Source organism: Vanellus vanellus, assembly GCF_965231255.1.
Source record: "Vanellus vanellus genome assembly, chromosome: 1".
NCBI classification, from domain to species: domain Eukaryota; kingdom Metazoa; phylum Chordata; class Aves; order Charadriiformes; family Charadriidae; genus Vanellus; species Vanellus vanellus.
Window position 1 is genome coordinate 127957415 of NC_138905.1, and position 27391 is coordinate 127984805.

The 27391-nt window shown below is 38.1% G+C and overlaps 1 protein-coding gene across 1 annotated transcript in view; it reads left to right on the top strand.

The window, feature by feature from the left end:
- CFAP47 (cilia and flagella associated protein 47) overlaps positions 1 to 27391 on the top strand; it is a gene marked incomplete at both ends in the record, with an annotated part of 360013 nt that overhangs the window by 266104 nt on the left and 66518 nt on the right. Inside the window, 4 exons of the mRNA XM_082490749.1 lie at positions 160 to 271; positions 8015 to 8119; positions 12549 to 12705; positions 21931 to 22026. Coding sequence (XP_082346875.1) covers positions 160 to 271; positions 8015 to 8119; positions 12549 to 12705; positions 21931 to 22026 — 470 coding nt within the window. The remainder of the gene's footprint in view (positions 1 to 159; positions 272 to 8014; positions 8120 to 12548; positions 12706 to 21930; positions 22027 to 27391) is intronic.

Sequence of the window (27391 nt, forward strand, 5' to 3'; positions counted from 1 at the left end):
GTATGTGTCCATACTAGTGGAAAAATGCTAATGCAATAAAATGTAATTTTTATTTTAAAAAGTACTAATTTTTTCAGAAAGGAAACGAGTGATGAGTAATAAAATACAATGGAAGAAGCTTTGTAATTAATAGTTATTGCATATATGTATTTTTTCCAGATGGAGTCGTCTATACATACCTCTCTTTAATCCTACGCATGAAACTCTGGAGCTAGAAATTGTTAACAGCAATCCTAGAAATTTTTCAACTGAGACTGATCCAAAACACTCTGTAAGTAAGATTTCTGTGCTTTCACAAAAGTTGTAGAAGAGAGCCTTCTTTTCAAAACATATTGAATTGTCTATTGTGCTGTCGGTTCAGAATACACAACACTGTCTCAAGGATTAGAGTAATTATAAGTATGTATTCTAGAGATTTTATAGCTTAAGGTGAAAAACAATTAAACTTGAAAAACAGTGCAAGCTGAGCAGCCAGTTTCCTGGAGAAACTGGCTGCTCATGGCCTGGAAAGGTATACTCTTCGCTGGGTAAAAAACTGGCTGGCTGGCCGTGCCCAGAGAGTGGTGGTGAATGGAGTTAAATCCAGTTGGTCTGCGGTCACAAGTGGTATCCCCCAGGGATCGGTGCTGGGGCCCATTCTCTTTAATATCTTTATCAATTATCTGGATGAGGAGATCAAATGCACCCTCAGTATGTTCGCAGATAACACTAAGCTAGGCGGGCGTGTTGATCTGCTTGAGGGTAGGATGGCTCTGCAGAGAGATCTGGACAGGCTGGACTGATGGGCTGAGGCCAATGATATGAGGTTCAAAAAGGCCAAGTGCCGGGTCCTGCACTTGGGTCACAACCCCATGCAGTGCTACAGGATTGGGGCAGAGTGGATGTAAAGCTGCCTGGCAGAAAAGGACCTCAGAAAGTTGGTGGATGGCCAGCTCAATATGAGCCGGCAGTGTGCCCAGGTGGCCAAGAATGCCAACATCATCCTGGCCTGTATCAGGAATAGTGTGGTGAGCAGGACTAGGGAACTGATCGTCCCCCTGTACTTGGCACTGGCGAGGCCCCATTTTGAGTACTGCGTTCAGTTTTGGGCCCCTCACTACAAGAAGGACATTGAGGTGCTGGAGCGTGTCCAGAGAAGGGCTACAAAGCTGGCAAGGGGTCTGGAGGACGAGTCTTGTGAGGAACAACTTAGGGAAATGGGGTTGTTTAGCCTGGAGAAAAGAAGGCTGAGGGGAGACCTTATCACTCTCTACAACTACCTGAAAGGAGGTTGTAGAGAGGTGGGGGCTGACCTCTTCTCCCTGGTGACAAGTGATAGGATGAGAGGAAATGGGTTCAAGTTATGTCAGGGCAGGTTTAGATTAGATATTAGGAAACATTTTTTCACTGAAAGGGTTATTAAACATTGGAATAGGCTGCCCAGGGAGGTGGCGGATTCACCATCCCTGGAGGTGTTTAAAAAAAGGGTAGATGTGGTACTTGGGGACATGATTTAGAAGTGGTTTTTGTCAGGGTAGGTTAATGGTTGGACTTGATGATCTTAAAGGTCCCTTCCAACCTCAGCAATTCTACAGTTCTATGAAGTATAGATGGTTTTTCCCTGGAATGCGTTATGGAATGGTTTTGAGGACTGCAGTGGTGGTTGCAAATAGTAATCCGGAGATATTAGAAGAAAACTTGTAAACAAACCAGCTGTATTAGAAGCTTCACAATTTTGTAAGAATCAACAGGATAACTATGTAAATGTTTAGGTAAGTAGATAAATATTAACAGAAGAATATAAGAATATCGCATAGTCATGGCAGTTATAACCAACTTGCAGGTTCTATGAATAAGAATTTGATCAATTTAGCCACAAAGAAGCTTCAAGCAAATACCTGGAATAATTTTATTCTCCAAACTTGCATTTACCCTAAGACCAATTTCTACTGACAAAATCTTCATCCTGTTACTAATATGTACACTACTTTTTCCTCCTCCATCACAGAAGCCCTTCCATCTTGCTGCCTAACATTTTTTTTCCCTTTCAAGGGCTGGGAGTTGTATAGATGGAGTCTGCTTTCACATTTTCGTTGAGATTGGCTAGACTTCTAGATAGTCAGGATTCTGAAAAATATTTGTTATTGACCATTGATTACTAGTTAGTAGTACAGGTCCTATAAAGAACTCTTTGGATATTATTAACAATTAATGCTATTAAAAATATGTGTTATTTTATGATGGGGAGTTGAGAAAAGGGAGGACAGATGTGTGGAAACTCTGGTGCAAGGGGTTAAGAGGACCTCTTATTAGGATGTGAATATAGAACCTTTAATGTGAAAAAAGAAAATGAAGAAAGCTGTTACAGACGGGAAAGAAATGGCAATTGCACCTTTTCTATACATGTGGAAGATAATACAGGGAAGATATACACCAGAGCTGTTTTATTTGTGCAAAATGGTATAAGGGTCAGGGGGAGAGGAGGGGAATATTGTAGTAAGATCCTAAAATAAAGTTGAGAAGGTAGAAAATGGATTGTATGGGGAACATAGAGGCATGCTAAAAAGTCATAATATGTGCATTTTTGGCTTTCAGAAACTGAACAGCTTTCAGTCTCAAATACAGCAGTACAACAAGACCAAATGTTCTTAAAAGGGGTTCTAAAGCTAACAGCTAAAGGAAATCACGCTTATTTACTAAACTGCCCTATATTTCACATACATAGTATTACATTAAATTAAAAGTATAAAACGTGAAGTGTTTATTTTAGTTTGACTTTTCTGTCATGCATATTAAGACACTTCATACATTACATTGAACCTCAACAAGTGCTATTGCTAATCATTTCACCAATTGGTATTTGAATAGGAGCTAAGAAACATAATGGATGCAAACTATATTAATAATCTAGGAGTATTATACGCGTTATGTTTAGGTCATTGCCACAGAAGTGGATCAGATTTAATTATAGTCACTTTTGGCTCCTGCAGATTGCATGTCACCTTGTCCAGGATATTAAAAAAAAAAAGTAACATTTTCTCCTTTCAGCTTTCCTAATTTATCACCAGAGAGTCACATATCACCAATAACTACATTACGTTGCTTAGGAAAAGACACATTCAACACTAACTGCAGTAATTTTCTTTCTTTTCTTTCTTTTCTTCTTAATAGAATAGTCAGTCCTATATATAATTTATGCATTGAATTCTGAAATGTTCTTTGTGAATTACAGTAATTCTTCCAGTTAAGGAATAGCTTTGGTGAAATTCTATAAGCAACTACCTAATATTTATTTTATGTATCTGTCCCTTTTTGAACTTGTTTCTTCCATATTTGGAGAGGTAATGTGATTTCCTTCACAGTTTTGATGACAAAGCCGGGGGTGGCATTTAAATACCTGTTTCTTCTCCAGAATATGTTGCATCCTAGGTTTATTGCCTCCATACAGCACTGTGTTCAACTTTCAGAAGACTGCTGCTTGTTCTTATAAACTGTAAGCTGTGTTTCAGGTATTAGTTTATATTAATGCCAGTTTCAATGTCTTTGTGATGTGTGGAAGAAGTTTCCCATCTTAATTATTCAAGTTTTTGCTCTCTTTAAAGCAAATAGTGCTTTCTTTTCAACAGAAAAATTCTGATTTCAGCGATCCGCAAATGAAATGCAACAATAAAGAGCAAATTTTTAAAACAATACATTGAAGACGGGATTGTCCAATTAAGATAGGTAATGTTTGAAGAGAATTAGTAGAGTCATTTTAGAATGATGCATATTCTAAATGAATAAGTTCAGTATTTCATATAATTATCTGTATTTGGTTTTATGTCATCTAAGATGTAGAACTGTTGAAGATATTGGCCTGTCAGTCAGAAAATATCTCAAATGGATTTAATCAATCACTGAGTTATGTTAAATAAACCAGATTCAACAGACATATCAAACAAAATTTTATCTTTCCTAGAGATTAAGTGCCAAAATTTTGACTAATGTTTCAGAATTTAAACAAATCTGAATATCACATTTGTCAAACTTCCATGGGCGTGGAAGTTTGTTCCAGTTTGTTTGCAACAGAAGGCATTCCTGAAACACCACAAGGGATTATTTTCTATAGATCTGATTCAACTTCAAGTACTGACATCATTAGTAATAGGCTTTCTTGAGGTTCAGTTGAATTACACTCAAATATTCCTGAACTTCTAGGTGCTTAATGAAGTCTAAATGAAATTAGAAGGCTTTAAATCTCTCGTCAGTTTCATGTAAATTAGAAGCAGCTCCATTAACTTCTTTGTAAACTGATGAAAATCAGAAAAGTATTCGTATCTTGTTAGCAGCTTTGCAATTGTAGTCTAAAACAGCTTTAAATGGAATATACCATCTTGGTTTTCTTTCACGAATTTGATAAAAGTTTTCAAGGATTTCCTTTAATGTGATTTGGATTTTCATATCTCCTTTTTTTTTTTAATGAGCTACGCCTAATTTTTGTTTCCCTTCTTGTCAACCTTACACTGTATGGGTTAACTTAACATCTTTATAAATTCTGCCAAATTGTCTAAAAGTTGGAAAAGTGGCTCCCATAAGTTTGCTGCAAAATTCCTAACTTTTTTTTCATTAGCATATTGGGCATTATGAGTTTCTGAGAGAACTGTCATTGGGATGCTGAGTTTTGTGTTTCTTTCCTAACCACAGCTTTCTTTATCTGTAGTAGAGAAGAGATTCATGCTCAGCATTTAACAGCTGAAAATTCTCAATCGTCAGTAATGCTATGTACCCCAACTTCTTTCCCGCTATATAAATGCATGGACAGATTTCATATGTATGTGTACTGTATTTATACACACATACATTTATGATGCAACTTCAGTGTACAAAAAACTCTTTCAAATGGGATCATCTATATTGCCAAAAAGAAATGTGCTTTCACTGTAAGTCTTCAGCTTGCTATTCTCCTGGCTTACAACTAGCCTAAACCTTTTTCACAAAGCTGTATATCACCCTGATTGGCTATGAAACACAATTTTTGTTGAGGAGAAATAACTTAATAAAGAAGGGCTGGCAGAGAGGAGTGCAGTCTCAAAGTCTCTGGGCGCAAGCTTTATTAGTTTGTTAATGACTCAGAGTATTGTTTTGTACGGAGTAGAGAATAAACTTGTAGATGTAATGAAAAATTTCCCTCCTTGCTTGGATGTATGATAGGAATAATGCATGTGTAGTTGCTCAGTCTTCTTCAGACTCAGTTTCTGTATTTGAGCAGTTATATCTGAGATCTTATGAAGAGCAGTGGTACCGGTTCCTTTTCACATGAGTATCTTGGAAGACACTTGTTTATGTAAACAAAATGAAAGGCAGGGGATGGGTTAACTTCAGCACATTTTATTGAATGATCGTGGCTAAGTATGCCATTCTTTAAACTTGTTGATAGTGTTATTTCTCAATTTTAGTTTTTAAAGCAATTTATTCTTTGGTTTTCAGGAGAAAGTAAGTTCTTTTTTTTTTTACCCAGCTCTTTATTTCAAAACAAATTGCTTTCTGGATACAGGAGAACATCATACTGTGTAATATAAAATGAATTTTTAAGAACAGATCTACAATGTAATCAATAAAAATCTTTTCTGCTTTCAGAGCAGGCAGTCTGCTGGATTATCATAACTCCATTTGATTATTTAGATTCATTGTGGCAGTGCATTTTCTGTGTAATGATAATATGTCAGGTAATGCGTACCGAAAATGGAATTCCAGTCTGTTTTAATCTTTATGGGAGAGTTATTCCAAATAATATAGATCTCTTAGTGAAATGAACAAAAATTTTAAAATTGAAGTTTTATTTTAATCATGTATTCTTATGCTGTGACAACCTGTCTTTACAGGTTCATTTTGTTCAAAAGTATTTGGGAGGAGGTAATCATTAAGGTTCTTTCTCCATTTGTAAATCTTCATTTGATAAATGGGGCTGGCTGGTTTGGACAAAGTAGGGAGCAACTAAACTGCAAATGAAAGTAAAACATCTTGAAAAAATGTCTCTGGATACTGAGCATGCCCGGGAACTCGCTGAGAAATGAGCTGTTTGGGCTCCTTTTAGATGATGAGCAGCTAAATGAACTCTGGGCTGCGGGGCAGATGGGGATGGAGGTGGTTTGTGGGAGGTGACTCTCCCTCAGGTCTGCTATTCTGGGTAGCAAAGGTGCCAAGCATGGGATGGTGGCAGCTGACTGCTGGTGGCAAAGGAGCTTTCAAGTTATCACCCACCTACGGAATGTATGAGATTGTGAAGCGTGGGCGATGCAGCGGTGCAGTGCTCCCCATGTGGGAGGTGCAGCCAAGTGGGAGTGGGCCCAGAGCAGCGAGCAGTGCACCCTGTGCCTGAGACCCACCTACTTACCCTTCCAGAAATGTGTTTTGTCATGCAGTGGAAACTGTGAAATTAAATTTGCGAAAGTTTGAAAAAATACAATACCACGCCCCCAATAGACAAGACAGTTAATGTCTTCAAACCAATAAACTGTTATGGCAATATTCTGATAAAATATTTTAAGACTTGGCCTCCAAAAGAGGAAAATAACATTTCAAGTTTAGTGTATTAGTTGACCACATCTGAGCTCTGTCCTCTCTTCTGCTCAACCTAGCTGTCACTGTCGTCGGTACAAATATCCGTTGTTCAAGGCAGACCAGCACACCAGTATGTAATTGTACCAGTACCCTATAGACATACCCAGAAAATGACCGGCAAGACCAGGATGCCTGCCCAGGTCCAGTTCTGAGATGGCAGGGAAAGCCACGGGGCAGCGAGGAGAAGCAACATAAGCCTCATCAGGGGCCTCAACTCAGCCCTGGGCTGGGAGCGGAGGCCTCTGTCTGTGCTTCACCCCCTGGGGCCTCCAGTTTGGCTGCAGCGCTGTGGCCATGGCCAACGGTTCCAGTGCTGCAGTGAGCCCCCATCCCTGTCCCCATGATGGCTCTGCAGTAGGACAGGGCTACTGGTGGAGGTCCCTGCCTCGCTGTGCCATAAGCTCAAGCCTTCCTCAGCCAAGCACTGTCTTGGAGCACAGGCAGTCAAACCTCTGGGGTGGGAAGAAGTTGCAGGGCTTGTTGGTGCAAGTCAGGCATCTTGCAACCATTAAATGTAGTAAACAAAAATGAATGTTTTAATGACTCCTGTTCACTCTCAGTGGCCTGTTCTGCCAGGGCTGACATTTCCTTAATAAAAGGGCTTGTCAGTGCCAGCTGTTGTAGGGTGTTGTTTTGACCTTTATTAGTTGTAGATTATATTAATTTTATAAAATACAGCTTGAGTGTCCATAATTCCAATTCAGTTATCTTTATATATCTTCTTACATGCAAACGTTATTTAAATATGTATGATATTAAAAGCCTAGTAGTTTTTTTTAATTAAAAAAATAGACACGGTAATTGTGTATTCAATGATTCTAGCTGATCATTCTCTCAATGCATTGGCATTTTCATTATTCATAACTCTATTCTTTCGCTGCTTGTCTGGTTCTTAAAAACATTTATGACCCCATTGTAGTCAGCTACTTTGCTTTTCCCTGCACAATTGAGACTCAAGTAGTATACTTCAGAGGAAGAGAAAACTAGCAACATCATTTACAATGTTAGTTTAGATAAAGGTAAACAGAAGAGAGACAAAGCACTAGTTTATTAAAAGCTACCATGTATTTCCCTTATAAGCCAGTTCGGGTCTTTGGATGTCGATGTGATAACCTCTTAGGGTCATCAACATGATCAGACACCAAAGTCATGTTTGAATGGTATTTGTGAGAGCCGCTGTCCATGTCCTTGGAGCAATCTGTAACACCAGCTCTGTAGTTTCTGGGGAATGAACGTGCAGTGACTGCCGCTAGGATTGTTTGCTGCAATACACTTGCTGCCTTAGCAGCCTATGCTTGCTGAGAGGAGACAATGCATCTGGTGGAACACATTAATCACATAAACATCAACAAAGTGCAAAACAGAAACAGAGTCAAAAGAATTTATTTTTTCCCCCCTCTTCTCTTTCCTTTGCTTCTTTCTTGTATTTGTACAGGTGATTGTCGCGCCTCGTTCCACCACTGAAGTACCTGTGCAATTCTGTCCATCTGCCCTTGGAAGTGGCAATCATAAGGCATCAATAACCTTCAAATGTTCACAGGTATGATACTATGTTTACTGCTCACAACACTTGGAATTCAGATTGGATAACATTTTTAAAAGGCATGTAAATAAGGGTTTTGGTCTGTAGGTCAAGTTGAAATTTAATGGCTGGATGCATAATGAAAAAGCAAATGCAAAGATGTTCAACAGTTATAATTGGTTTTAACCTTAGTTTTACACAGAAATTATTCTATTTACAGTATTAAAATGTGGTGTAATGGCCTAGGAGCTAGAATAAGTAATGAACAATTTTAGCTTTCTTTTAATTAGTTCTGCTGTTTTTAACACCAGACAACCAGCAGTTCTTATCATTGCGACCTCTGAAATTAAATTTCTTGACGTTTTTCCCAACCCCCTAAAAAATCAAATTGTTTCATTTTTTATCTGATCTGAATTTTGGAAGGTCACACACTTGAAAAAGTGAATTCTTCCTTCCAGTTTGTTTGGAAATGGTTTCTACTTTGAGCATCTTAGAATTGTAGACACTTTTTTCTCTGTTAATTTTCCTAATTTTAAATGAGAAACAAGTAAATAAAGAAACATGAGTCATCAACATGACCTAGTAGCTGATTAAAAATTACAACTGGAAAGAAAGAGAAAAACTGATAATACGATGTAAGTGATAATATTTCATCACATAAGCTGTGGTTGAATGAAGCATGTGCTTTCTGTGCAATTTCCTCTCTCTATTCTTTTTGGACTTTCAGATATCCTAATAGACTGCCGACCTCTGAACTACTCCAGTTAAGTGCTACCAGGAGCTTTCAGTAGTGTTTTAAGTGATACTGCAAAAGCAAATATTCTTTTATATGAAGAAAACAAATAGTGAAGGAAGTGATGTGGCCATTTTTTTCCCTGATAAATTATGTTGAACAGACAGGTTATTTGTAGGTGGTTTTAGCAGGATTTCTCTTCTTAAATACTTATTAAGGGTAAAACCCAGAAGACAGCAGTTCTCATATGAATAGTATATATCCAAGGCCAGTTTAAGAGGACTGAATGTCCTTATCTTGTATGGATCCTAATGGTACAGAGAAATCTTATCTATATTAAAAAAAAAGAAAAGAAAAGAAATTCTTTACCAAATAAAGAAGCACTAAGACAGCACAACAATTCATTTAAACGTTTCAGGAACAAATTGAGCCCTGCCACCTGAATCTTGTCGTCCAGTGCGACGCCTTTCAAGTAATGGCAAATCTCCAAGTTTTTATCTGCAGTGAACTTCAGTCAGTATCTCATCCTTCTGGCTGCTTTGTCCAGACCCCTTAGACCGTTTCAATATACTGGTATAACCTTTGAATTTCTTAATGCTCTTTTTATGCTTGAATCTTTTGAATTTTGTAAACTTTCATTCATTTTCACTGCTGTAGTCCTTACTAAATTAGTCCCAGACTATTTTAGTTTGCTAATTGTTATACTGATAGCTGAAAGTGAATATTTGCACAGCTATAACTGCCTGTTTTAATGAAGACTTGAAGAATGTTTCTCATCAGTAGTGGATGCCTCAAACAACTTTTAATGTAAATCCCCCCCCAGCATTGATTTCCCTCCCTTGATTTCTCTGATTAAATATGTCTGAATGGACACTTAAGCTATCTGACAGCTGAATAACTGACTAATCTAAAATCGGTTAATGACAGTAGTTACAGGATAAGCCTTAACTATTTCTGATTGTGCTTCTTTGCTGAGCTGAGAGAAGCTGCTCTGTGCTATTACCTGCTTCATTTGTTTCCAGTTTGAAGCTGTATGAAGAACTCTTCACAAAGTGAATCTGTGTTTAGCTCTAATCATTGTGAAAATCTAAAATTAAGTTTGTTGAGACAGCACAACTGGAAGGTCAGCCTGAACATAAGCCACAGCCAGAGTTCTAACATATCTGTATTATCCTATTCTTTTACCACATGGCTAGCATCCAGGTGTAACGTAGAGCATTTAACAGTAGTAAGTAATGTTAGAGAGAAACTGAGCCAAATCTTGTATTATTTGCCTTAGGATTCTGGTTTTGTAATCTTTTTTCCTCTTGATTTCTTGCACTGAGCATACATGATCTTGAGCTCCAGCACAATGTGGGTCAGTGAGAAACAGTATCTGCAGGTCAGGCAAGGCAGACCTGTCCTATAATCTGTATAATTGTTTTGTTTGTCTTGTTTTCCAGACTGACTGCTAATTTTCTTTGGCTCCTTCTTTAACCGCTCAGTTTGACAAAGTCTCAGTGTGTTGTTTTAAAGATTCTCAGCACTTGAAGCCATGGGGTTCAAAATGGCTCTGCTTGTTAACCACAAAAAATCAGTGGAAGCTACAGTCTTTAATGTTTGTAGACTATGAGCCTGAGCCTTCAGCAACAAAGCTCAAACTTAATCTTTACAGCTCATCTGCACAAAAGTTGAACACGTGCACTCTTCCCACCCCTGCACTGTACCTCAATGTAAAATTTCTTGCTATGAACAGGTGGTTCACACAAATTTACAGTCAGCTGGAAAGCATCGTTAGACTAATATTTCCTCATAACTTATGTATTAAGAGTTTTGCAAAAAACCTTTTTTTTGTTACTGTGTTTGTAAGCAAGCACAAAGTATCGACAACAAGCCAGTGTAGACCACTAATAGCTTGATGCATCCAGCTTTCTGAAAACCTGGTCTTCTGGCATGCTCGTGCCTGTGTTCCAGTCCTTCAAAATAAGCCTGCAAAGTGTGCTCAGCCTTTTGTTCACATTGAATTTCTTGAGGCCGATATGGTAAGGAAGACCATGAGTCAGGAACACAAATGCTATGGCATGCTGGCTTGCCAACTGTCGGGCAGTTTCTTGTTGACTATGACCAGCGAAGGGCTTTCACCAAAGAGTCACTCCTGTGTCGCTTCAAAGTCTGCGTAGCAGCAGCGTTCACCTTCCTGTCAGAATCTGCATAGTGAGCTGTGCTAGCTTCCTACTCAAAAATCTGTAACCGTAAACAGGCTATAGGTCATGTTTAAGTCAACAATAATGAAATAAAATGTAATTTTAAAGGGAGATAGTTTTTAATTCTTATTAGTCCAAGTAATGCAGAAGTCCTCACAAACTAGGTGATATAAATCACTGTCTAAATCCTAAACAAAACATAGACTCTGTTTTTATATTCTGACTTTTAGTATTGGGTAGTCTCTACATCAGCATATAAACAATTCTTCCTCTTTTTTTTTTTTTTTTTTAATAAAAATACTGTAGCCTTGAATGAGTTTTACCAAAAACTTTCCTTCAGTAAGGTTAAAATGTTGGATTGAATGTTTCAGTATAAAATCATAATAAAGGTGTGCAATTTTGCTGTCCAAAGCTATTTTCTGAAGCCATTTTATTTCTCCCTGTTTATGCTGAGAAGTCTCAATATATTAGTCACTTTTTACTGCAAGTATTTCCAGATTTGTTGTTAGATTTTTGAACCTCATCTATTACAGATTTTCCTTAATTTTTTCAGACGGGCTATGCAGAAGTAAATGCATTATTTCAGATAATGAAAATAGTGGTTTGATTTTATTAATGATTTTCTATTCTCCTTGTGATGCATACCTTTTTGAGTGATAATGAACGAAATAGATCAAAGAGTCACTGAGCAGTTTGTAATAATCTTCAGATTTTAGTCTGTATCGTTATTATTTAACGGCAGCAACATGAATGTACAAATTAATCATTTTGCTTAAAATAATGGTAGTATCTTTATATTTACCATTCACCTTTGCTGCTCATTCACCTTTAAAGGTTCCATAATGAGTGGCATTATTAACATCACTCTTTATAACCTTAAAAGAGTAAATGTGGGTCAGGCAACTCTTCACTGTCATGCTGGAAAAAAATTATTGATATTAACACATTGATTTAATTATATTTACATTTTTCCTGCTCTGTGGTCATATTCTGTATCTACTAGTTCTTTCCAATATTCTCAGTTCTTCTGTGTATAGTGGTTAATGTTCTTTATTAACTTTGGAGTATCAATTTTAGCTTTTTGTATGATTCTACTGCTCTCATCAATGAATTATTTTCCTTCTTCCTTTGTCTTTTGAAGAGGACTTCTCACTTCATCTGCTCTCAGGTTCTAATATATGTGCTTTGAATTGCCCTCTTGCAACCACCTACATCTTTCCATTCACTGCACTGGAAGCTCTGAGTAGCTACGTGGAAGTTAAATACTCTGTGCTTAGAGTAGCACAGAAGTTCAATGCATAGAGGAGATGTGAATGTCTCCCAGACTGGAGCTGTTGATTTCCAGATAGCAATACTTGGAGTAACACAACAGCTTGCAGGAAGAAGAAGGAAAGAAAGAAAGCATTAAACAGCAGTTCACTTAGAACAGAAGAGAGACATAGGACAATAGAAAGAAAGAAGTAGGCAAAATGCCTTAAAATGTACAGATCTGAGCCATCAAATAATAAATAATGACATGTTTCATCTACAGCTTAAAGAGTGGATATTTTACCTTTCCGGGACTGGTCTTCCTCCTCAGCTGATGGAACCAACCAGCATCAGTGCATGCATTGGCCAGCGTTCTGCTGTCATCATATCCTTCAAAAATCCAACTGCTGAACACGTGGTGGTAGATGTTGTGCTGACAGGTACAGGGATTTGGATTTTTTGGGGATGGGGGGAGGAACTTAAGCTCCTTGGGTTGCATTAAAAGTGCGAGTGGGATGTGATCACACTTGTCTCATTCCATTTCCTGGCAACAGAGATGTATCATTCACGTCCACCCTGAAAAGCTCTGTAGACTGTGCTGTGGGAGCTAAGAAATAACACAAACCTTTAACAGCTGTTAGGTCATACAGTGTGATGTACATATGCAGCTGGTTGTTGACTGTGGACTGCACTGTAGCATGCAGGCAATAGGAGACTCCGGGGGTGTGTTTTGGGATCTGTATGTCTCAGCCAAATAGCTCATGTTTTGTTTTGGTTTTGTTCCTCAGTTATTTTCCAAAATATTTTATTTTTTTTTTTCAGATTCTAGTTAACTAAAGGAGTTAGTAAGGGCAAAACATTTGAGGTTTTTTCTGATCGATCTTCCAAGTGAGTATGATTCATATAGAAAATACATGGATCTATACTCCCTGTACAGCCAATTAAACATTGAACAGATTGAAGGAGACTAGAAGGTTCTGTGGACGTTCTTTCCCCAAATATTTGTGCATACATTTGTACAGAGCTTGGACAGTAAACAGGTAAAACAAGAAGAACAGCAATTCTAGGCCAGTTGCAAAGCTGCAATGTAATCACAGTCATGAGACAGTCAGTGACAGTGTGCACAACTGGAGCATGGTCGTGGATGAATGCAGGCTGTTTAGAAAGGATAGAGAAGACAAATTGGGTCACTTGTATAGCTTAGGATACTGTGATGATTCAGCTTGTTCAAGTCTCTGTACACTAAAGTACAGAAAGGTACACAGAGCTGGATGCAGAAAATTTATTGAGAGCTCAGGAGTGAATCGTCTGATTACTTAGGAGTACTTGAGAATTTCAGCAGAAGACCAACTTACAAAGCAGGGACCTTCTCATGCAAAAAGGAAGCATGCACTGCTGTGGATCCGGTGCAACATATGTAGGCTAAAGAAACACATATGTGGCACTAAGAATTTATTAACAGACTAATCAAAGTCTTATCAAAATACAAATGATGAGATATTGTCAGTCCAACTGCAATGATACGAGCCGTCAGGGAGCAGGAAGAACAGGCTGCTCCACAAAACAAAATGAGACAGAAGCCAAAGGACAGCAAGACTGGCAGGCACCTTTCAAACAAGGGTTGCAATCCCAAAGTATCCAAACAAGGAGAACATAGCAGGTCTGGTGGCAGTAACCAATTTCAGCCAATAGTCTGGTGACAGCCAAGTCCACAGTGAGAAAGCGAGTCCGTGATCAAGCCAGGAAATCAAGTAGGCTAAGCCTGGCAAGGTGTATGGCCAGAGACAGCACACCTAGGGCATAGCTTGGGCAAGGACCAACAGCAGGAGCCTGAGTTGAAATGCAACTGAAGCCAGTGGGTGGAAGCCCCAGATGCTGCTCACTCACAAGTTAGCTGTTTTCACAGAATTCTGATACCAGATTACACAGTTGCACTGTATCAGAGGAGAGCTTGAACACAGGCAGCTACAGCCTTGCATGTGGAGAAGAGGTTACAGAGAATTTCAGAGAAGGATGGTTATTGGCTGGACAGATAAATTAGCATACATCACTGAACTCAGGACCCTGACCAGTAATACTTTTAGTCCAAATTATCCAATTAATACAAATTGCTGCTAACTGATATACACAAATCTCATATTTACCTTATATTTCTTCACAGTAAATTATCAGAGTCATCGACATCCTAGGTTCTTCACTGGAAAGGAAATGTTGATAAAATGCTAGTTTCTTCCTTCTCAGTCTTGGATTGCTTGGCGTTATTTTTATGTGTTTCCAAAAGAACCTGTTGCTACACTTGCTTTCTTATTGATCACCAGGTTTAGTTCCACAATGACGCCTTCATTTTGTTGGGTCTTTACCATATATTGTATGATTTCTTTAGGGTAATGCCACAAAATTATACATCACTAAACTGAAGCTGAAAACCAAATAAGGCAATATTTGGCACTTGTTGTCTGTTGTTACAGCTAAAATAGCTCAAGTCCAAACAAGATGTGACAATTCTGTGATGCTCTGCACTGTTGACTTCATATGAAGCCTGTTACTAGCAGTGGCAATAACATATTCCCTGTACTACACCTAGATGAGGTGGAAGGAACAAGTGGTAACAACAGGCAAATATAAAAGTACCATGAGCATACTTAGCATAAAAATCAGGAAGGTCAAAGCCCACCAGGTGTGAAGACTAACAGGGAAGGTATAGGCTCACAAGAAGGGGTTCTAAAGGTATGCTAGTTGCATAAGGAAACTTAGGGAAAATGCAGATGGGTCTATTGATGGATGAGGGTGAACCAACTAGTTACAGACAATGCAGAAAAGGCTGAATTGCTCAATGCTTTTTTTTTTTTTTCCTTAGTCTTTGCAAGCAAAACTTGCTCCCAAAGCTGTGTGTACTGACTTGGTTTGAAAAGGAGATGGACAGCGCATAGGGGAGCAACAGGCTGTGGACTTCTTAGAGCAGCTGGTTGCATTCAGATCCACAAGTCCAGATGAAATTCACAGGGATGAAAGAGTTGGCCAACGTATTTGTGAGGTTGTGGTTCTCTATGAAAATTCATGCTGATCAGGAGATGTTTCTGTTGACTGGGAAAAGGCTACGTTATTTTCTTCTTAAAAATGATAGAAGGAAGACTGAGGGAGTGGTTAGTCAGCCTCAGCTCAGCCCCTGCTGAGATCATTGGACAAATCCTTTGCAGTCTGTGTAGCCCATGAATTGCACATCCCCTTGCAGTCCATTTCCAAGTACATGAATGTCAAGAAGGTAATCAGGAGCAGTCAAATGGGTTTGTTAAGTACAAATCATGATTGACTCATGTGATTGCCTTCTATATGGAAATGAGTGATTATGCAAACGAGGGAGGAGCAGTGGATGTAATATACCATGATTCAGTAATATTTCTGTCACTGATTCCTGTAGCATTCTTGTTTGGAAGCTAAGGAAGTCTAGCTTGATGAACAGATGCTGAGTGGGTCTAAAACTTGGCTGAACTATTGATCTAAAATGATAGTGAGCAACACCTTGACAGTCAACTGCTGGCTGGTAATGAGTGTAGTACCGGAGGGGTCATCACTAGGGCCCATATTATTCAAGACCTTTATTAACAACATGGATGATGACAGAGTGTAATGTAAATTAGGGAAAGCAGCTGACATGATGAATGAGTTTCAGTCCCGAGGTACCTTCATGAATTGTTGGTATACCTCTTTCTCGAATTGCTTTTGTTCGTCAACTCCTAATCCCTGGAGCAGATGAAGATACAGTAAACTTTTACATTGTTAGTAATGCAATTTTCCTTCTAAAATGTCAAACCTTTGTACTTTCCCCTCTCATTCCATCTACCCTTTGTACTTATTTTAGCTCAGACCCATATAGAGGCACTGTGAATTACTCACTGTGCAACCTACTCTCTTTGACTAGGAAGTAATTTATTAAATAGTCTCTTGAAGTGTGTTTATTATGTATGTGGTGTGAAGGTTCCCATTGCACCTTAGGGAGTGCAGCATGCTTTATTCTAGTGTAAAGTGCAAGCTGGTATTCTGATTTGTACAACAGCAAGAGCAATTACAAGAAGTAAACAGCTTGGCTTGTTGAGCATAAATCTAGTGCCGGGTAGCACATTTTAGTACTCTAATACTACTAACTATTATTTGTAAAAAAGCTAATCTAATGTGCTATTTACAAAATAATGGAAAAGAACAATCAAACTTATCCACCATGCAATTACCTCAGAAATTACTTATAGAGCTTAAATAGTGGTACTAAAATCTAGTGAATTGCGATGTTCTGAGAAAGATTAGAAGAACCTGCATTGTTGAAGTATTTCAGTGAAAACATAGTCATCTTTCTAACTATGGAACATTAACTTGTCCCAGGGAAATTTTCAGTAGTAGAGACAGTGCAGAGGCAACTGACTTAGACTGTGAAAGACTGACGTTGTTTTTTATGCATCAGAAGTTTTCAGTCTTCATTTTTCTTTACACATCAGTAGACCTGACATGATGATGTTCTAATGTTTCTGTTATCTGTGGAATTATGAAAAGTCTTCTTAGGAAAAAAAAAAAAAAGTTTTGAACTGTGATCTTTATGGAAGTAAAAACATACTTGTCCTTTAAATACTGTCTTGAATTTGTTAATCAGCTTAATATGTGACGTTAATTTTCTAATTCAGTTGCTGCTGGTGACCTGTAAATAATGTTTGCTTGTTTTTAATCACAATAAGGTAGTTGAGTTATGCATTCAAGCTGTCTTAAGACATGGTTGTCCACACTATGATTTGCTCTCTTTAGGAATATTTACTATAATTCTTATTTCCTTTACAGAGTTAGAGAAGTCTAATCTTATAAGCAAAGTCTTGGAAGCACAATTTCAGCTTAGTATTTCTGGCCCTTACATATCCTGGGAAGTAATTTCCATAATGGCCTATATATTTAGTTGAACTTTCACGTTCTCAAGACACAGTTTACCTGGAAAGGAAGCAAATAGTATTTTAATATACTAACTTCAAAATTCTGTATACCATAGCAATGCAGATATGTTATCTGAGCATACAGTAAAAGCTAATTAAGTTGGGCTCTTTCAAGAGTACAAATAAATTTGCTGTCCCACAAGGCTAATCACTCTGGTGAGAAAGTTATCCTTATTTGAATACATTACTTCTAACACACTTCCTTTCCTTCCAAGAACTGAACTTTGGTAGTTCTGAACTTGGTCTTCCACAAATTTCCCTTTTTTTTTTTCTGTTTTTCTGTTTATTTTGCTTGTATCGGTTTGTTAATGAGACATCCAAAACTCAACATCATTTCAAGACCATTTACAGTCCTAAGTTAGAAGACCAGATCTCTTACCCATGTTGTAATGATCTACACTTTATTTTAATGTGTTTTGGCATGAAAAGCCTATTTTTGTCCTAGGATCTCTCGTAGCAGTGCAAGAACACACTTGGGAAAATACAAGCTAATTAGGAATCACAGTAATATTACTTCAGACATAACAATAGTAACCTTCCATCTGAATTAGTTAAAGACAAATATTTTACTCTGAAATAGAATGTAGTCTTAATTTATTCCCTAAAGAGTGACAGCCTAGTCATTCCTAAAACCTGTTTTTTTCCTGAAAAATATTAATCCAAAGAGTAGAAATGACCCCGTCAGCAAGTAACTCAAATTCACAGAAGTTTTTGAATCCATCTCTGAAAGCAGCATTTAAAACTGTAGGTTTAGTAATATAAAACCCAAGCTACTACCTTTTTGAGACCATTTAGCTGATATTTGAGCATTAAAGCAAGTTACTGGAATGCCTTCCTTTATTTAATCTTGTGCTGGACTTGTCATGCTCATTGCTGGTGTTATCAGAGGCCAGAGAGAGGGCAGAATGGGGAAATCGACAGAAAGTAGCAAGTCAGAAGGCAGAATGAAGTGTTTGATTGATCTTGAACTTTCCAAATTGTGTTTCAGACTATGTGCCGCTTCTAAAGAGAATTAGAAGTGGCAACAATGAAAATAGGGCTTCTCAATTAAAGTGTAGAAGCAATAAACATCAACATTTATAGATTTACTTAATGCTTTAAAGATTACAGAAGTTACCTGTATCTTGTTTCCAAGTAACATTCCATAGGCAGTTTCTGCCCTAGATATATGTGAAATTATGTTTAGAATTGCATAGTTAAATTGCGTATTAAAATAGAAATTAATTGGGAATTGTCATATCTTTTGATTGGTATTGTAGCACAAACCATCTTTTATTTTTGATAATTATAGAGCAAGTAAAACTACTCACCATCTGATAATATGTGATACAGGGATGAAATCTTGGACCTCCCAAAACTTGGTGCTTTCTTACTGAATTTAATAGCAATTCAATAGGACTTTTCTTCCCAGGATTTAGATACCTATCTGTGGCTTTAATCTGTAGCTCTTATTCACATAAGCATTCATAGCTACATTAAGAATATTCACGGGAGTAATGTTTATTTGACAGTACATAATTTCCCCCAATATAAGCCAATGACCAGACCTACAGAGTATGCAAACTCTTCTTACAGTTGGTTTAGCAACCATTTGTACTACTTCAGCTGTTTCAAGTGGAAAGTTACTGCTCTTCTGAAAATACCACTATATAATATTTCTACTAAGACTTTATGGAAGCAAGTAAACTGATATAAGTAGTTGATACTACTGAAATCTCCAGCATAAATCAGACCCACTGAGTTCACCTGTATAAGAATTGTTCTTAAATATTAATGGTTCATTAATACCTATGATGCCTTATTTCGGCTGACATGAATAATTTAATTTCATGTTTTCAATGGGCCAAATGTATTTCGAAGTTTTAGGGAAAAAGTGCAACTGTTTCTTAGAGGATATTCACTTCAAAGTTTGAAGGGCCATGATCAAATAAAAGATTAAAGCCACAGTGGTAATTAGGCATTGGATACAAGAGGTAAATTGGTTCCTCTCTGGAATCCAGTGTTACCCGTGTTATCAAAACTGATACCTGTGGCAGCGTATAAGATTGCTTTTGGTAAAGGAGTGTGCACAGTCATACTGCAATAGCTGTCTCATATTGTTGATTGTTAAAACTGACTTAATTTCCAAGATAAGGTTGCATGTGCAGTAGCTTGGCCATGTCCTTTTCCATACAAAGATTTACAAACTAGGCTTGCCATTTTTAAATGTGGAATTGCAAAATATTTTCAAACTGCTTTCTCTGACTTTATTATGGAACCGAACTAAATACTCAAAAGCAAGTTTGCTATTAGCGGTTATTTTTCTTTCAGGCAGAATACATTGGATGTAAGTATTATTGCATATATTTATGTCAGTGTTAGAACGAAGTAATACAAATGTGAAGTAATCTATTATTTTCAAATCAGTTTTGAATATGGATAATCAGTTTAGAATAAAAGTGCTAATATCACTTTGTGCTGATTTTGGTATAATTCAAGCCATGATGTTAGCTACCAATTAAAAAAATAATATGCAATATATAAATGCACTTCTAAACTGATAAATGGATTTTTGAAACATCATGAAGCATAACCTAGTGCTTTTAATTTTATACAGTGAAGTTATTTTTCAGAGAAAAGAATGATTTCCAGAGATTAGTTATCTGGTTTTGTGAAAGATACGTTTTAGCTGAATATGTAGATGGATACAAGGAAAAAATAATTAACAGGTAATTTAAACTTTGGAAAACTCTTCTAGTAGGGGAAATTCACAGTATTCAGCTTGTTTGCATCACGGACAAAAAAAAAAAAAAAAAAAAGAATTCCTTTAGAAAATTAGCATTATAGGGAAAGCTTTCACAATAGCCTGATTTCTGCCATTCCAGTATCCCAGGCCAAGAAAGATGGCAATATAGTTGCTTTATCGATATATTAAAATGGGTGTGTAGGCTTTTCCTATGCACCCACTTTTTAACATTTGGAAAGGCCCCTTCAATTCTTTAAGTATTTCCATATAGATTCCAAATTTCATTTTAAACCTCTAAACTGGTTTCCAAAACCTGAAACTTTGTTGTTGAGGTGAAATAACTTTGAGGCTGTTCCTCTTCTCACAAGAAGTAAGAAGTTTGATATTTCCAGGTGTTATAGCTTGAGAGACCCATAACAATTTGTTGTCATTTAGAAAATCATTCTATCACCCGATGACCCATTTCCACCTGGGAAAGGGAATTGGGAAAACCAAGGAAACCCGGGAGCTGAAGTATAAACCGATTTAATAGAATAAGATTAGATAATTAACATTAACAGGACTAAAGAACCAATATTGATCCCGACACCACTACAGAATATGCAAAGATTATACTCAGCCAATCCTATCAGTAGGAAGCTGTGCACTCCCAGCAGTGACAGCAAATGATGGACACTGCGAGTGCCACGGCTTCAGGAGGAAGGGAAGGCCTCAGGAGTCCGGCACCAGGGCATGAAGTTCTCAGGATGTCAGCCATGACGGGAGAGAGGGAACTTCGCAGAAACTTTCTAATTTATAGTGAATGTGACATTGATGGTATGAAATAATCCTGTTGGGCAGCTTGGGTCAAGTGCCCGGGTCTCGCTCTTCCTCATCCCTGCATCTGGCAAGCTCAAAAACACTGAGACCTTGAAACCCACACACCATAGCTGGCTAGAAAGTAAATATTTTCACAAATTCAGACACCAGAGTCTTCTAAAAGTGCAATCTTCACAAGTATAAGAGAAATTAGTCCTGTGTCGCTCAAACCAGGACACCAGGAGAGCTTTTCTTCCTGAACAGGAAAGATGTTCTTCCTGAACATCTTATTGTTCTGTTCCTTAAAGCTATTTTAACTTTATTTCATAAGCCCAAATGACGGTCTTCCCCTGGCTGATTGATGCATTGCTGTGTATCATATCTTCCTGTCAGCAGTTCATCATTCAGTGCTGCTACCCTTTTATGTGACACATTATTCAGATATAGTCTATCTGTTGGGCTCAGATTCTTGGAGTTAACTGCTAGATATATTTCCTACAAGGTGTTTCCCGAAAGTGTCAATTCTTTCAGCAAGACACCTTTTGCTGCTTGAACAGTTCCAAAACTTGTTTATAAAATTGGACTTCAAATCAACTTTTTCCGATCTCGTCTTTCATTTATCCATAACATTGACAGTAATCAGTGAAAACAATCAAAATAACGCCTAAATCCTCTGTCTCTATGAAGTAATCTGTTAGTTGATCTGGAAACTTGTAATCAGAAAGCAATTCTCGTGTGCTGCTATTGCAGTACTGCTGGTCCAGACCGCATTTCTCTCAAGCTTTCTCTTGGGTGTTTCATATCACCATAGGCTTTCTTGGCCATTTGATTTTGATTTTTTTTTTTTTAACGAGAAAACTATGTCTTTTGTAATCTCTATATATTATTTAACTGAAAACATTTTAAACTTTGTGTTCTCTTGCTGTTGTATTATTTTATTTTAATTCTATTTAAGAATATCTCCACACTAAATCTATACATTTCTTCATTACAATGGGGAAACTACTGAGAGAACCTTTAAGCAAAGTGTGAAAAAAAAAAGGCCCGTGCACTATCATTTGAGAATGTATTTTTTTAAACATCTGTCTATGAAGCCGCTTTATTAGGGAAATTGTTTAATCAATTTTGACTTCTAAATGAGTTTCCCTGAATGATTTTTTGAATTTTTTTTTTAGATCAGGAGCAGTCCAGTTGGCATCTCAGTGCATCTGCCCTGTCCAAGTCCACCAGTAAGGAATCTGTTTTCCATCTTATGCTTAAACAGCCACAAGGTATGTAATTTCTTGAGCTCTACTTTGAATTTTTTACCAGGTGTGATCTTTTATGGTCCCTGAAACCTAGAGTGTGTATAAAATTTGGTGGTTTGATGAGTGCAGTTCATCACTTGATGTGTTGAATCTGGCTCCTTGTGGAAACAAGAATTAGCCCCATATCAATGAAGTTTGTTTGTTTTACTTAAAATAAAAAGGTAAGTAACTAAATAAGTAAAAATCAGAGGTGCATCCAGTAAAGTTGTTCTGAAGTGTGTATTGTTCATTTTTGAAAGTTATTTTTCTCCTCACCTCTGCAATGATTTTCTTGGACATTTGAAATATGATTTCTTTTATAAATAATGTCTTAGCATCAAAGCACAAATGTCATGTGTGATGTCAAAGTGATGATTACGTGTAAAAGAAAGAAGAGGGATGCAACCAGACCTCATAATAGATGCTACAAGTATGATATAAAGTGGGTGAATGAGGGTCTTGATATATTCCTAGAAAAGGCTTTGAATTAAGAGATTAATTCCAAATAAATATAGTTGTATTTTTGGACTGTCAAGATGAGAAAAACGACTATAAAAATGTTTATGAAATACTAGGTAGAAAAGCTCCAATTGTTAAAATTTTTAATTAAATTTAAATTGAAAGATTTTTTAAAAGTTTTTTTTTGAATGACAAATGATATGTTTTTGTAATAAGTGGAAATGAATACACCTAAAAAGTAGTCTTTTAAGTATGTCATCTATTATCAATACTTATTTTATCAATTTATCCTGCACCAAGTCAGTTTCCTAAAACCTGAAGTAACAGAAAGGAAAAACATGTAACTGGCAAGAAATTTCTATTTAAAATAAAATTTTTCTAGTTTGAAGGATCATAGAATCATAGGGTTGGAAGGGACCTCTGGAGATCATCTAGTCCAACCCCCCTGCCAGAGCAGGGACACCTTAGAGCAGGTTGCATAGGAACGCATCCAGGCGGGTTTTGAATTTCTCCAGAGATGGAGACTCCACCACCTCCCTGGTCAGCCTGTTCCAGTGCTCTACCACCCTCAAGGTAAAGAAGTTCCTCCTCATGTTTAGGTGGAACTTCCTATACTCAAGTTTGTGCCCGTTACCTCTTGTCCTGTCACTGGGCACCACCGAAAAGAGCCTGGCCCCATCCTCCTGGCACCCACCCTTTAAGTATTTATAAGCATGGATCAGGTTCCCCCTCAACCGTCTTTTTTCCAGACTAGAGAGACCCAATTCCCTCAGTCTTTCTTCATAAGAGAGGTGTTCCAGTCCCCTAATCATCTTGGTAGCCCTATGCTGCACCCTCTTCTTGAGCTGGGGAGCCCAGAACTGGACGCAGTACTCCAGGTGTGGCCTCACCAAGGCAGAGTAGAGGGGGAGGATGACCTCCCTTGACCTGCTGGCCACACTCTTCTTGATGCACCCCAGGATGCCATTGGCCTTCTTGGCCACAAGGGCACATTGCTGGCTCATAGTCATCCTGTTGTCCACCAGGACTCCCAGGTCTCTTTCTACAGAGCTGCTCTCCAGCAGGTCAGCCCCCAACCTGTACTGCTGCATGGGGTTATTCCTCCCCAGGTGCAGCACCCTACACTTGCTCTTATTGAATTTCATAAGATACCTCTCCGCCCAACTCTCCAGCCTATCCAGGTCTCTCTGTATGGCAGCACAGCCTTCTGGTGTGTCAGCCACCCCTCCCAGCTTTGTATCATCAGCAAACTTGCTGAGGGTGCACTCTATCCCCTCATCCATGTCGTTGATGAATATATTGAACAGGACCGGACCCAGTACTGACCCCTGGGGAACACCACTCGTCACTGACCTCCAACTAGACTCTGCGCCCCTAACCACAACCCTCTGAGCTCTGTCTTGCAACCAGTTTTCTATCCACCTTACTGTCCATTCATCTAACCCACTCTTCCTAAGCTTCCCTATGAGGATGCTGTGGGAGACTGTGTCGAACGCCTTGCTGAAGTCAAGGTAGACCACATCTACTGCTCTTCCCTCATCTATCCATCCAGTCACACCATCATAGAAGGCTATCAGATTAGTCAGGCATGATTTCCCCTTGGTGAATCCATACTGAGTACTTCTGATAGCCTTCTCTTCCTCCACATGTCTTGAGATGACGCCCAGAACAAGCTGTTCCATTATCTTTCCAGAGATGGAGGTGAGGCTGACCGGCCTGTAGTTCCCCAGGTCCTCCTTCTTGCCCTTTTTGAAGACTGGAGTGACATTGGCTTTCCTCCAGTGGTCCTCAGGCACCTCACCTGTTCTCCAGGACCTTTCAAAGATGGTGGAGAGTGGCCCAGCAATGACCTCTGCCAGCTCCCTCAGCACTCTCGGGTGCATCCCATCAGGGCCCATGGACTTGTGAATATCTAATTGACCTAACTGGTCCCTCACTTGATCCTCCTCAACCCAGGGGAAGTCTTCCTCTTTCCCTGTTACTTTCTCCAAGGTCTGGGACTCCTGAGGGCTCGGCCGGGTAGTAAAGACCGACGCAAAGGTGGCATTCAATAACTCCGCCTTCTCCGCGTCCTCCATCACCATGGCTCCTGTCTCATTCAACAGTGGGCCCACAGCTTCTCTGGTCACCCTTTTGCCTCCAATATACTTGAAGAATCCCTTCCTGTTGAGCTTGACATCCCTTGCCAGGTTTAGTTCCAAGGCAGCCTTGGCTTTCCTTGTTTCATCCCTGCACACTCTGGCAGCATCTTTGTAATCTTCCCAAGGGGATAGGCCATTCTTCCACTGAGTGTAAACTTCCTTCTTCCACTTGAGCTTGTTCAGAAGCTCCCTGCTCAACCAGGCAGGCCTCCTGTGTCCCTTGGCCGATTTCTTGCTCTTTGGGATGCACCAATCCTGAGCTTGGAGGAAGTGGTCTTTGAATACCAACCAGCTTTCTTGAGCCCCTTTGCCTTCCAGAGCCCTAGTCCACGGGATCTCCCCAAGCAGTTTCTTGAAGAGATCAAAGTTAGCCCTCCTGAAGTCTAAGGTTGTGATTTTGCTTCTTGTTGTTTTGTGTGTAGTTAAGGAGAAAAGGGAGGGGTAAGACATTCCAGAAATAAATGAGTTAAGCATTTATAACTGCTTTTACTTTTTACCGAATTAACAGAAAACAAAATTAGGAAATAGATTTCACAGTTATTTGGTTCTAGATACACTTATCTTTCTCTTCAGACTTGCCAGTCCTTTCAACTGTTTTTTTTTTTTTCTAAAGATAGTTTTTCTGTTGCAAGTTACTGTTTTCTGTATTTTCCTATGTTGTTTCTGATAATTTCAAATGTGACAATAAAATATAGAAACTATAAACCTGAACTATCTGGAAAGAATTAAATGGTTTGGCTTTATTTTTTGAATTCAATTTTAGATTACATTGCTGGTCACATCTGATCTGAGATAGGACAGGAAGAGGAGTGAATTGCCTTTTAGTGTTGTAATTTTAACAAAATTTTTTATTACTTCTATATGATAGCACTTGATTTATTTGATTTATTTAGTGTTATGGTAAAGACTGGATTACCACAGAATTGGCGTAATTTAATCATTACATGTTATTCATTGCTGAAGTATAGAAGGTGGGTAGATTTCTGTATTTATGCAGAATATTTAAATATTTTTCCTAATAATTATTTCTATAGCTTACTTCTCAGATATGCATTCTAATTTCAAACATGCAGGTAAATTATTCATATCTGAAATTATTTACCAAAGAAAATAATTTTCCTTGCTAGTATCCCAGACAAATGTATGTGTGAGCGTCTGTTTCATTTTAATATAGATATCAGAATAAGCCATACCATTTTCCTTGAAGAACTGGTATCTATCTCAAATTAAAGACTTCAGTTAGAAAAATGATACGAGGGTGACTTGTTTGCAGTTTCATTCAAAAATTCACCATATTCTGTGATTTTCCTGAAGATGTACTCGCCACATTTGTATTTTGTAAAGGACGTTACAGACCTTGCTGTTCCCAGCAAGGAACTGTTTTTGTCTTCTCTCCTTGAAGCTTCTTGTGCCCTAACAATATTTCTGAGTGATATAGAAAGAAGGATTTAGAAGAAAATGAAGATGTAAGAATTGATTTGGACATCATATCATTTTCTATATACACATTTTACACAGGCGTATAGAAAAGTTGTAACAGTTGTCATGAGATTTTTATTTTTTTTATCCACAGAAGCAGTGAGGAATTGTCCAAAACAATCTAATTTATGCACATAGTAAAACTGACAAAGCAATCAGTTGACAGAAATATTACAGCAGCAAAGCAATCTTTATAAATTGTACTTTCCACTACTTATCCTTTTATATCTTATATATTTTCATGACGTAAATCCTTTTCTCTCAGGATTCTGCAGCTTAATCTCACTTGTTGGGAGGCCATAAGACCGGTGAATGCATGGGGCTTTTTTTGCACCTGGTCTCACTCACAAGTCAGGGACAGTGAAGACATGTTAAGAATCATTTTTATGGAAAGACACTGTATTTCTTTCTCCCTATGCTTAACAATAAATGAGGTGTGGATTAGCTGCAGGTGTTACTGCTTTGCTACTGTTCCCTATAATGAAGAAAGAATACTTTGAAAACATGTTGGAACCAAATACTCCCCTTAGTAAACTTGCTGGAATATGATTGCTCGATCATTGTATGCTTGTGGAAAAACTGTGCTTTCTGCTAATTAATTACTTGTTTTTCCTTACTGACTCTAAAAACTGAAGGGGGAAGTTCAGAAATTATGAGATAGGCTGAGAATCTTGGAATCGTTTTTTCATTGTACTTTTACAGAAAAGCCAAAATACCAGCCGTGCTGTGAAATCGTTACTCATGGCAGACTATCCTTTTTTCCTGCGTTGGCTTCGCAGTAGCAACATAAGTCTTTTGGACTGCTTGGTACTGTTTCCCAGTAACACCAACTGCGTTACTTCACCCGGTCCAAATACGGAAGCTGTGGTCTCACTTTGCACACGACCTCCAGTCATTGCATTTTATGGCTTAGCTGATGTTTGAGGTGGTCAATCAGCCTGTCTGTTGGTGTAGTGTCAAACAAGAACAGTAAACGGGGCAGTTAGCTGAAACTAGTTTTTCAGATCTCTCTCTCCACATTTCAGCACAAGTTTTATATTTAGAAACTTCTATATTTTAAAGCTGTCATATCACCCGTTCCGTGGTCATCTCTTCCCCTTTTATTGAGATCTCTATGATTAGCTTTTTAATGTTGCCTTCTATCTTTGATTTAGTGTAAAATACATGTACTTATTAACTCTCCCAAGCACTTAGGAAGGAAAGATAAAATACATTCGATAAATATGTACATTGTTGGGGAGACATTTTCCAAAAAGTTGCCTGCAGTGTTA